Below are 12,555 nucleotides of genomic sequence, written 5' to 3' on the forward strand. Positions count from 1 at the left end.
TTACAAGTGTGCACCACCACACCTGGCAACATGCCAGTTTTTAAATTTTCAATAGTTTCCAAGTGCTTGCCTATAAATATTTGATTTTCTAAAAACAAGAATTAAGTAGACTTTAATATAGGAAATTCTCTAGCATATTTTTTAAAGTGCTTTTTCAATCTGAAGGTCAGTTGGGTAAAGGTGTATTAAAGGGAATGAGATTAAATATTTATTGCCATGACTTTAGCTTTTCTTGAGGGGGTGTCTTAGGTATAGATTGCCAACCAAAATAATATATTCTATTATTATTATTATAGTATTTTATAATATTCTAATGTTGTAATGATGCCAGTTAAACATTTCTCAAATATATTGCTTAAATTAATAAATGTTGTTCTTAGGAATACCGTATAGAAAGTAGTGTAGAGACTATAAATAATTAATTTATAGAGAAATGATTTCAAATGTACAGTAAATTCATGGAAAGATGCTTGACCTTTTTGTTTATAAAAATAAACAATATGCTTCTGTTTTACTTTCACTTCTCAAATTGGGAAAGAGAAAAGAATTCACTAATGTTCAGTGTTGATAAGGTATAAGGAATGAAGAAGCATCATTGCTGTTGATGGCAACAGAAATCAATGTAGTTTTAAAAGAGAATTTGACAGTATATCAAAAGAAAACAATGTGCACATATTTGGATCCAGCATTTCTAGCAATCTTTCTTCCAAATGTATTGCAAAACACACAAACTTATATAAGGATGTTTATTGTAGCACTATTTGTAATCACATAAAACTGTAGGTGAAAACAGTAATGATGTATATTTAAGAGACTAACGACATAAATAATGGTAAGTAGAATACTCTGTAGCCATTGAAAAGAATGAGATGAATCTATAAAAGAGTCCAGTATACAGTAAATGAAAAAAATAAAGTTGTAAGACCACATATATAGTGTGATACCATTTGTGATAAAAGGAAGAAAAGAAATACATATACATTTGTGTATACTTTGAAAACTTTCAGAAGGATGCACAAGAAGCAGTTAACAGAGCATACATAAAATGTGTTGCAGGAGTGTGACTTGGAGTCTGAAGTGGGATAGAGAAGGGATTTTCATGGTTCTTTAAATCTAAAGCTTTACCATGGGAAGGCTCTTACTTTGTAATTAAAAGAATATAATTTAAAAAAAAACACAGGTTAGAAGGTTTTGGGGGAATGAGATATTCACATAGTCTCATGAATTACTTATCAATTAAAAAAGAAAAAATACTTAAAATGGAGAGATTTGACAGTCATCACTTCAAATGATGGTGGTCAAATTTAGCATCATCATTTGGGAAAACCTGAGAAGTTCAAATTTTCCACAATTAAAAAGCCATTTTGTGAATGAATCATAAATGAATTTACTTCATTTGAGAACTGTTTATGCTTATGCACATTACCTATAAATGCCAATATGTAACAGATATTACTAGTAATTTTCTATCTAACTTTCCAAACCTATAGTGAATTTTTATGTGTACAACCCCAGCTGTCTTTAGTATTTTTAACCATTGAATTTGATGTCTGGACCAGAGAGTCACTATCTTTATTCACCATCAGGTGATGCCTGATAACCTAGGTGGGTCAACATAGATGAAAAAATATCTGTGGCTGTTAGGTGGGTATTGAAAGAAAGTCTGGGATTTCCAGTGTGGTTAGCATTATATGTGCCTATGACTGATATATATTACTGATGTCCACATTATCAAGAATGGGTGTTTCAGCTGGAAACCTTGACAAAACTTCCAGATCCTGAGTTAGAGTTCATGGCCATTGATCTCTATACTCATTCTCAGGCAATACTAAGGATAGTTGATGAGAAAGTGAGAAATTGAACTTAATTGCTATCTTTGAAGTTGTGAATTAGGTTAATAAAAATAAGGAATAGGGAATTTGTATTTTTCAAAGTAAATTTATTTTTCTGATTATGAAAGTCATACATATTTATTATATTTGTGCATGTAATTATATGTATTGAATGATATGTTCCAGGTACTATCTAGCTGCAGTGAACAAAAATAAAAATTTCTGCCATTATAGAGCTTGTATTTTAGGGGGAAAAAACAAAGAAAACAAAGAGATAGTATAGTAGGAAAGATGGCAACTAGCATAGGGTAGACTTTTAAAATTACTTGTTATTTCTTCTCAAAGACCAAAAGTTTGAATGTTTTTCTATATTTTTGCCTGTCTGCATATCTCTTTATCAAGTGTCATGAATAATCTTTACAAAAATGGTATAGCATGTATATACTTTAAAAGTTTTTTTGTACCTGACATTTTTATCAGGAGCATCTCCCTGTGACATAAGCTATTTATTAAAATATGATTTTTCATATCAGTACAATATATCATCAAATAGAATGATGTTGTTTAACATTTCCATTTTGTTTACCTTTCCACATTGTTATTCATGCAGGTTCTTTCACTATTGTAAATAGCATTTGATGAATATCATTGTACTTGTATCTTGTTATTATCTCTGATGATTTTTTTGTGTGTGGGGGGGGGGTACCAGGGATTGAACTCAGGGGCACTCGACCACTAAGCCACATACCCAGCCCTATTTCGTATTTTATTTAGTGAGTGACAGAGTCTCACTGAGTTGCTTAGTGCCTCCCTGTTGCTGAGACTGGCTTTGAACTTGTGATCCTCCTGCCTCAGCTGCTGGGATTACAGGTGTGTGCCACCTAGCTTAGCCCTGATGAAATTTTTTGACTGAAATCCTAGAGGTATTATTACTAATCAAAAGATCTAGACAGTTTTAAGAGTCTATTGTTAAATCTCTTTCTAAAAAGGGTGTTCCAGTCACACTCTGACCCATGCCTTTGAGTGATTGTCTCATGAATTCTTATCACTACTGAGTGTATCTATATACTTTGCCAAATTGATGGACTTTAATTTGTATTGAAAATTATTAAGCAGGCTGTATCTTTTAAAATACTTATTGGCTATTGCTTGTATAAGATGTTAGTAAATGGAGTGATGTGGGAGGAATAGACATACTGATAAAAGAAGTTACAGCCTATCAAGAAAATGTAATTTACATCTTCTCATCTATATAAATATTTGCCATAACATCCACTTGTTATGAAGATACTTTTATTACTTTTTGTGGAATTCCTTTGCTATGCAGTTTATAAGATAAACTTTTAAAAATATGAATTGGTTAAAGAATGAAAATATGAACATTTATTAGTGTTATTATGACACCCAAGGAGACTAACCTAGATATTTTGCCATCACATGAACTTTAATTTGCCCTAGAAGATAAAGTAACCTGAAAAAATCCTGACTTATTCTAAACTAAAAATGTATTACTGTCTTTATCTTTTTTGTTAATTTGTTGATATTGTCATGTTCCGTTTAATTTCATGTGATTCCAGAGAGTTAGAAAAAGAAGACTTTTAAATAAATATGTAATTTCTTTTATTACTGAAGTATAAACAACACAACTTACCTATACTATGAATACATTACATTCAATTTTCTGCCTGGCGGAGTGGAGATATTCTTTATCTCCAGGATATTTTGGGGAGTAGAAGGCATGGATGGAAAAGTGTGAATGATTTTCTTTAACTTTTCCTAAGCCAGAAGTGCTTTTTACATTGGAATCTTGTGCAATTTGGTAATATGTAATATACATATTTAATATGAAGTATAAAAATGCACATTAAGTAGTTTTATTTTAATATATTTTATTTCAGATTATTCTGAATTCTTTCACTATTAATACCCCCCCCAAGACTTTAAAAAAATACCACATGGCTTAAATGTTACATATTATCAAAAGCAACTCTTAATTGAATAATATGATGCCATCATCTGAGAATAAAGTTTTTATCTTGTCTAAATGCCATTTATTTACTTAAGCAAATAAGCAGAAGCATTACTTGTAAACTCCACCTCCTTTGTGGATGCTGAAACCACTTTTTCCATGTAACCAGTGTTGAAATTTCAAAGTTGGATTTCAGAAGTTCATTCATGAATTAAGTATTTGGAATTTGGAAAACATCTTATACTTGGACCAGACCAGTTGCAATTGCACTGTTGTGTGTTTTAATTATCTCTTAGCTAATTGGGGAAGATCTCTTTCTATTTATTTTGACCTCTGTGTTAGACAGAGCTCAGGCCTTGCTTCTTATTTTGTTACTATTATAGAACAACTATATCTACTTATTAGTGTTAACTGTTTGGCAGATTTATATAACTCTAAAAAAATCAAGGGGATGAAAAGGAAACTTTATTGGAGAAGATGTATGTCATGCTAGGTGCTTTATATTATTGCATTTAATTCACAAAAACATGACTTCCCCATTTAATAGATGAAGTAACTGAAGCTTATATGGTCATGGTCAGAAAAATAGCATAAGTGGGATTTGAACCAGCTCTGTAAAATTCCAAACCTCAGGTTCTTTCTACCATTTATGCTATTCCCTAAAAAAGTGATTGTGATCATAATGATCTCATGGATCACTATAATAACCAGTGACAATTATGGTAATACTTAAGAAAATTAGATTGTTCTTTTTTTTTTCCAAATAAATGACAACTACAACCAGATGTCAATGCCATATAATCATGTGTTCACAGTTTATTTGGGTCAGATGTTATAATCAAGGCAAAATGAAATGTTATTTATATTTGCAAAAATTGGTCAATTAGCTTGTTTGATTGGGTCATAATTCTAATGAGGCTAAGGCTATAGGTTTTATACATGAGTCGACTAATATTGTACTGGGAGACATTCCTGCTGCAAACTGTCCCTAACTTTGTTGGGTTGTCCTATATTTTTAAAGGAAGAATTCTGTTTGGTAAACAAATATTAATGGTGCCCATTGTTTGCACACTCCTGTTTTAGGGCCCAGAAATACAACCACAAATAGAACAAATAAAATCCCATGTACTTCTTTATATGAAAACATTCAATCCTTTCTTCTGGCTTTTTGAAATGTGTACTACATCACTGTTACCTACAGTGCAATTGTACACTAGAACTTGCTCCTAACTGTGACATAGTATTTCTTATCAACCTTTTCCCATCCCTTCCTCCTAAGTAGTCTCCCTAGACACTGGTAACCACCATTCTACTCTTGATTTCTATGAGATCAACTTTTTTAGATTCCACATGTAAGTGAGATCTTGCAATAGTTGTCTTTTTGTGCTTGTCTTATTTCACTTAACATAATGTTCCAGAAAATGACAGGATAGTATTCCATTGTATTGATTGTTTTTTTGACAGTTTACCATATGCCTGAAGTTATTCAATCTTCAACACAGTCTGTGAGATGAGCACTACAATGAACCTAACTTTAGAAACAAATGGAGGCTTAGGGTGATAAAGTGACTAAACTAAATCCTGGATAGCAAGTAAGTGGTGGAACAACTCTGTAGTCTCTTGTGTTGCTATCACAAATACCTGAGATTGGGTAATGTATAATGAACAGAAATGTATTGTCTCACACTTCTGGAGGCTCAGAAGTCCAAGGTCAAGTGTGTGTCTAGGGAGAACTCCCTTGTTGTCTTATCCTATGGCCGAAGAGTAGAAGAGTAAAAGAGTATGGAGCAGGGTGAGGGAGAGGAGGAAGAATGGGGAAGAAGAAGAGAGGGCGAGAGAGAGAGAAGAGGAGAGACAGGGCAAACTCATCCGTTTATCAGGAACCCACTCTCAAAATAAGTAAGCTTCTGCCAAGATAATGACATAAAGCTATTCATGAGGATAAAACCCTTATGACCTAATTACCTCTTAAGTTTTACCTCTTAATACTATTATGATTGGGATTAAGTTTCTAACATATGATCTTTGGGAACACATTCAAATTATTGCTCAGTCTTACTCTATTCTGATATTTTAAAATAAGGAACTTAAAATGTAATTTAAAAAATTTTTTTTTCTTTGTCTTCCTTAGTACTTTTACATATGAATTTGGGATCAATTTTCGTGAAATAATAGCTACATTAATAATAACTTACATTTTAATAGATTCAGCAACTTTAAATTTTTTCTAGTATACTCTGATTCAGAAGTTGTACAATGCCTCTTGAGGATATTTTCATTTAGTAAAAATGAGGACACAGACATCCAGATTAATTGTTTGCCTAAGGTCTTATATCAAAACAGAAGCAAATCTAGAATAGGGGCCTAGATAGTTTTTGATTTTAGGTCATGTACTTGTGTTGAGTTGTTAAAGATGATATGAGATGAGATGACTGGGCTAAAAAGATCTTGGTGTATTTTTTTCTGCTTTTTATTTGAAAATTAGGTCTCTGGAAGTTCTATGGTTTGAACAACAAAAAGTATCCTTAAAATTGGCCTAATTTCTATTTTGAGGAGCTATCACAGCTAGTTATTCCACATAAAAATGTGTGTGCATTGCTCCTTTTACTTTCTTTTAAGATTTCAGAAAACTTTTACTACAATTACTGAGCAATCTACATAGAAAAAATTTCAAAATATCTAGACTAAGTCTTTCATGCGTGAGCTTATTTTATTCTGTTCTTGTAACAAGTGTAGGCATAGATAACTGTCATCCTTCATATAAAAATTCTTTCTAAACTTACATAACAACATCTTTTAACTGAGTGGCTGCATTTTTATTCCATAAATGTTAATAGCCTGCTGTGAGCTAGTTTTGTAACGTTGTGCCTAAAACATAGGGTTCTCATCCTTTGAAGACTTAGGAATCCTGCTAGGATGTGAGAGAACAGGGAAGGTTCCCTGTTGAGCCTTCACTCTTAAATGCTGAACAAATAGAGGGTGAAGGGGGCATTAGTGCAGGGAGGGTAAATTCCTTGGGCCTCTGTCAGGAATAACAATTTTTTTCTCTCCAGTTATGTTGAGATTCATTATGAGTAGCATAATAATTTTGATATAGTAGAATACATATGTATTTTGTATTTGCTTTAGTCAGTTACTTATTTTTAAATTTTACTTTCTTCTCTGCAAAAGCAATCAGATTATATTAATAAAGTTTGGCAGTACCAATTAAAGCATTTAGTGTATTTTATAGATTATATTATAAGGAAGAATTAGGAAGCAAGTTGATACTAAAGTAGTAAATAAATGGTATTAGTTCTATGAATTGAGTGTTTCAAATTTTGTTACCAAAGAACATCTGCTTAAGGTTTTCTCCTTTTGGCCAGTTTTCCTGCCTACATTTAAAAATTTTAATTTACATATATCCTGGGTCTCCAACCATGCAAACAAAGGGCAAATCGGGAAGAAAGTTAAAAATTATTTGGTGATCCTTTGCTTATCATTTTCCCCTTTTTTGACCCTAAAAATTTACCATTCTTATGAGTTTGTAATTCTTTTTATATTCTCATCTTTGGATCCATTTGGGTTATAAAACATCCATTCTCATTGTGACTAAAATTGTATGTAAAATTAAGAATTTTGTTGGGGTCTTTAGCACCGTTGCTCTTCTCGATCAGCGGGAAGGGAGCACTACCCAACAAGGCCAGACTGGGATAGGTAGGGCCGACTGACCACCCTCAGGGGGGAGGACAATCAGAGGTATCAGGGAGACCAGTCACATCAGGAACTCGTTTATTGAGGAAGTCACACAGCTTTTATATAGGGTGAAGACTAGGCGGGAACCAATCAGCTTAATGGTCAGCAAGGCTTCGGGGGGCTCACACAGGCGAGAGTCCCATAGGACTATATGGCAAGCAGGAGCTGATCACGTTTGCGGAACTGTTGTTAACCAATCCCTGACAGTGGTCCTATTTATTGTCATTAACCTTTGAAACCGCCTTTGAGGCCTTGATCTTGCTCACCCACCAGGAAGTAAGGAGTCAGCCTGCTAGTTAACATGTCATTAGTCCCAACAGGGAGGAGGAGACAACAGAGGAGCACAGAGAGAGAACAGGTAATGACTGAAATAAAACTAAGAACGTTGCTACTTGATATTGGATCAAACCATCTATTAGGTCTCTTTCAGCAGTAAGATCCATGAGTACAGAACTTACCTCATCGTTACTAAGAATATCTTAAAAATTAAAACAATAAATCTTCCCTACCTTTCTTTCTTATAAATAAAACTCAAAGCTAATTGACCTTGGGCCAACTGTTGAACCTCTCTGAGCCTCAGTCTCTTCATCTGTAAAATGAGATAACACATTCCCATATGTTCCCAGGATAGTTAGAAGTTCAAAAGATAGTGCATGAGAGAGTAATCTGAAAGCCACAAGTACTCTGCAAATGTGAGGGACTGTTGGGACTAATGACATGTTAACTAACTCAGGCTGACTCCTTACTCCCTGGCGAGTGAGCAAAATCAAGGTTCAAAGGTGGTTTCAAAGGTTCATGACAATACGGACCACCGTCAGGGATTGGTTAACAACAGTTCCGCAATTGTGATCAGCTCGTGCTTGCCATATAGTCCAATAGGACTCTTGCCTGTGTGAACCCCCCCTGCCTTGCTGACCTTTAAGCTGATTGGTTCCCACCTAGCCCCCACCCTACATAAAAGCTGTGCGATTTCCTCAATAAACAAGTTCCTGATGTGACTGGTCTCCCTGATGCCTCTGATTGTCCTCTGCCCGGAGGGCTGGGAGCCGGCAGTCAGTCGGCCCTACCTATCCCGGTCTGACCTTGTTGGGGAGTGTCCCCTTCCCTTGCTGCTGGCCGAGAAGAGCAAGGGGGCTTAAGACCCCGACACCTCCTCATCATGTGAACATATCTATATCTTTGAATCATTCAAACACTAGCCTGTACCATTCACATTGCCCCTAACTTAGTTTTTGCAGTAGGGTTCTTCCTTCTCCTCTTCATGGGGAATTATCTTGTGGAATGTCACTCAGTGTGGGTTTGATGTTTCCTCATGATTTGAAATTATGCAGTTTTAGTGAGAATATTATAGAAGTGCTATGTTTATCTCAGGGCATCATATTAGAAGTCTAGTACGTGAAATTGATATATCACATTATGTGATATTAATTTTGATTCACTTGATTAAAATGTTTGTCAGGTTCCTGTTGTGTTGTATCACTTTTCACTTTGTCATTTATAGTGTCTTCCTGGGGAGACATTCTGAGACTATACAAGATATCTGCTTTTCATCATACCTTTATGAACTAATTTTACCATTCATTGATGATTCTGGCTTGCCACAGTTATTTCTATGGTGTTTGTCAAATGGGTATTTTCTTTTTCTCTTCTTGAGTCCTTAACTCTAGATGTCCTTAACTTGAGACCTCCACTTTGTAAATATACCTGTATGCGTTTTACTCTGGAGAAGAGGTGCAAGCAACATGAATCAGATTTTCAAGAGGTCATTAGATAGTATTACCTTTTTTCAGTCATATTTGCTTTCTCAAGTTTGTGGTCACAACATCTCCATTAGAGTAGATGAAAGAATACCTTTGTATATTTGGCTCCTGTTTCTGATCCCACTTCATGGCTTATTCTGAAAAGATTCAATGAATAGTAGACCAAAGTCTACCTGAGGTGAATAAAAGCAGAGCTGCAGTTTGTTGTTCTGTGTTATACAGCCTTTGTTATATCAGGCCCACAGTTGGCTAAGCACTGAATTTTGATTGGTGTTTCTAATTGTATCTCAGAGAACATGTGTTTTAAAACCTATGCAATTTTAAAAAGTCATATACAGTATGTAGTCTATTTTATAACAAAGATTGATAAAAATTTTTAGCTTTTTAAAATATCGCCACAGGTTATGATAACCTAATTAGTTTCTTTTTTAAAATTCTGAGCTGTGCTTTCTTGGAGTACGTAATCTTGTTAAAGAAAGCTTAATTGAGACCTTACCTGAAACATGTGTTTTTATTAAAAAAGTAGTTTGTATTTTGATTTTTAAAAAATTTTTTTTAGTTGTAGATGAACATAATACCTATATTTTACTCATTTATTTTTATGTGGTGCTGAGGATCAAACCCAGTGCCTCACACATGCTAGGCAAGCATTCTACCACTGAACCACAACCCTACCCCCTGTAGTTTGATTTTTTAATGTCCCAAAAACTATTTCTATGGTTTTGTCCTTTATATGGCTAGCAAAATGAGATTCCTGGTTTTGTTTCTGTGTTCCTTAGGAACTTCTAAATCATTTCTGTCTATGTATTTAAAAAATTATACAGCTACAGAAAATAATTAAAATATATGGGGTAAAGGTAGATTTGAAGAATTACCCATGAATGGGTGTTATTCTTAAAATGGGATGATTACCTTTAGACTAATATGGTTTCATAAAATCTTATTCTTTCATGATAGCACATAGACACCTGAAATAAACTATGCCCTATTATCCTATGTAAAATTCATCAGTTTATTAAAAGGAAGCAGCATGCAAGGTTGATTAAACAGTGCCTATTTTCTCCTCTATTCTTGAAAAATCAGTGCTTTACTAGTCCAGAAATTTCCTCGGCTTAAGAAAAACAAATAGTAAGTTTCTCCCTTTCACAAGTTTAGCTCCTTTTATGGGTTGATTGTAATTACTAAAGGGAAAATTAAATTTTGAGTAAAGGGGTCACTCTAAATAAACACAGATTTTGTGGTAAAGCAATATGGTATGTACATGGGTGGGAAAAATCACATGTACTTCATTGTCACCAAAGTACCACATGTGAAACAACTAATGTCAGGAAATGACATTGGAGATCCCATAGTGTGATAGGCTTATCTGCCAAATTAAGGAGCTTGGACTACTATGGAGGAGATCTGAGAGTTAAGGAGGACCTGAGCTTGGGGAGTGGTAGAAAGGGATGAGTTCAAGAAATATTAAGGAGGTTAAATTGTCAGAACATGTAGATGAATGTAGGAGGTATGATAGGAATCGTGCGTATTATCATGGGTGAATGGTCTTCCAATCTTAAGTAGAAAAGAAGCAGATTTGCAGGAAGAGGGAAGGATACATTCAGTGTTGTATAGGGACCCTGAAGAGCTTATGGGGTCTGGATGGAGCCATTGTGTGATAGAACCATATGGTTCTGAAACTTGGGTTCTGGAGATTGGGAAATCATTAGCATAGCAGTGATGTTTGGAACTGTGATTCACATTACTGAGGAAGGACCTTGCAGAGTAAGAAGAGCTGTGGGTTAAGGATATAATTCTGAACATCATATGCATTTAATGGACAGATGGAAAAAGAAACTTTTTCTAAGAGCATGAATGTGATGAGGCTGGAGAAAAAACCATTTTAAGGAAGGAGTGGTCATATAAATTCAGCACCATTATTCTTGTCTGTTGTTGTATGTGCAGAAGAAACAAGACTGAGGGTTTCCTTTTTAAAGCTGATTTTCAGAGATTTTTTTTTTTTGTGAAGAAGTTTTACTTCTTATTTTATTTGTTTTTATTCTACTTTGTTCAGGACCTGACAGTTAAAGGAAAATTTAAAAATATATGTATACCTTTAGTAATTTATTGGTATTATAGTTTTCCTGTCTCTCACCATTTGGGGGGGGGTCTTTTCTATTTCTCACTTTTCTCTGTTACTAATTTTCTTAAATTTATTGGAATACTTACAGTACTGGCTAAGTCATTATGTTGTAGGCTACTGTAAAACCTGCATCAAGCATCAGGTTCTACCTGAATTATTTTGAGGATGACTCTTTTATAAACTTTATTATCTTCAAACCTTCTCATCTAGTTTATTTGATCTTCACAAGAAGCTTGCAGAAAAGATAGGGCAGATTGCTATCTTCATTTGCCTCTTCTAATTAAGGAATTTGCTCCCTGTTTAATTGTCTTACTGGTTCATAGGTAGCATTTAGTTTCTATTCCTTTGGGTACATAATCTAAAATGTTAATGCTGAAAGGAACCCTAGAGATCATCTATTTCAATCTCTTTATTTTACAAGTGAATAAATAGGCCCAAATATGTAAAATCACTTGCTTAAGATCATATGGCAGAAAAAAATTAAGATTGGAACCGAGCATTCCTGATTTCCTGTCCCTATAACAAGAAATGCAAGTTTAGTTTGCAGTACATGTAAAATTAGGCCAAGGCCCTCTGCTAACTTTAATATTCTCATTTTGCTCTTATGTTTCTTGGAAATAGTGTGCAGTTCGTGCTGCCACAGAAGGCAGAATTCTCATTTTGGAAGGCTTGGAAAAGGCGGAGAGGAACGTTCTGCCTGTATTGAACAACTTACTGGAAAACAGGGAGATGCAACTTGAAGATGGACGTTTCCTGATGTCTGCCGAGCATTATGACAAACTTCTGCAAGTAAGAGAATAAAAACCCTCCTGCTTTGTCTTTGTTGTCAAATTGTGGGTAGGATAAACTGTGGTTGGAGTGTCATATGAAACACGGTTCTGTTGGAACCAGGACAAGCATTCATTCTGATGACCCTTATCTTTGGCAAATGTGCTTGCAGTTTTGTAAGGCTGTACTTTTGCAGAACCATGTCATAGGACCTCTCAGATTTCTGTTTCCTTTTTGTCATTTTAATAACTATTTTCTCTTACCTATTTTTCTCCTTTTGCCCTCCCTTTTCTCTGCTCAACAACTATTTATTAAAATCCTAATGACTTTTAGACAGTGCCCAATGACCTTTGAGGCCAAAGAGTCTAA

The 12,555-nt window shown here is 34.5% G+C and overlaps 1 protein-coding gene across 2 annotated transcripts in view; it reads left to right on the plus strand.

The window, feature by feature from the left end:
- The window catches only part of Vwa8 (von Willebrand factor A domain containing 8), a 461,451-nt gene that overhangs the window by 62,529 nt on the left and 386,367 nt on the right, over window positions 1–12,555 (plus strand). For both annotated transcript variants that reach the window (XR_007108713.1, XM_047552395.1), the window contains exon 5: window positions 12,040–12,207. Coding sequence is in view for 1 of the 2 variants with exons in the window: in XM_047552395.1 (XP_047408351.1) it covers window positions 12,040–12,207 (168 nt within the window). In the remaining variant the exon portion in view is untranslated. The remainder of the gene's footprint in view (window positions 1–12,039; window positions 12,208–12,555) is intronic.

This window comes from Sciurus carolinensis, chromosome 5 (assembly GCF_902686445.1).
Source record: "Sciurus carolinensis chromosome 5, mSciCar1.2, whole genome shotgun sequence".
NCBI classification, from domain to species: domain Eukaryota; kingdom Metazoa; phylum Chordata; class Mammalia; order Rodentia; family Sciuridae; genus Sciurus; species Sciurus carolinensis.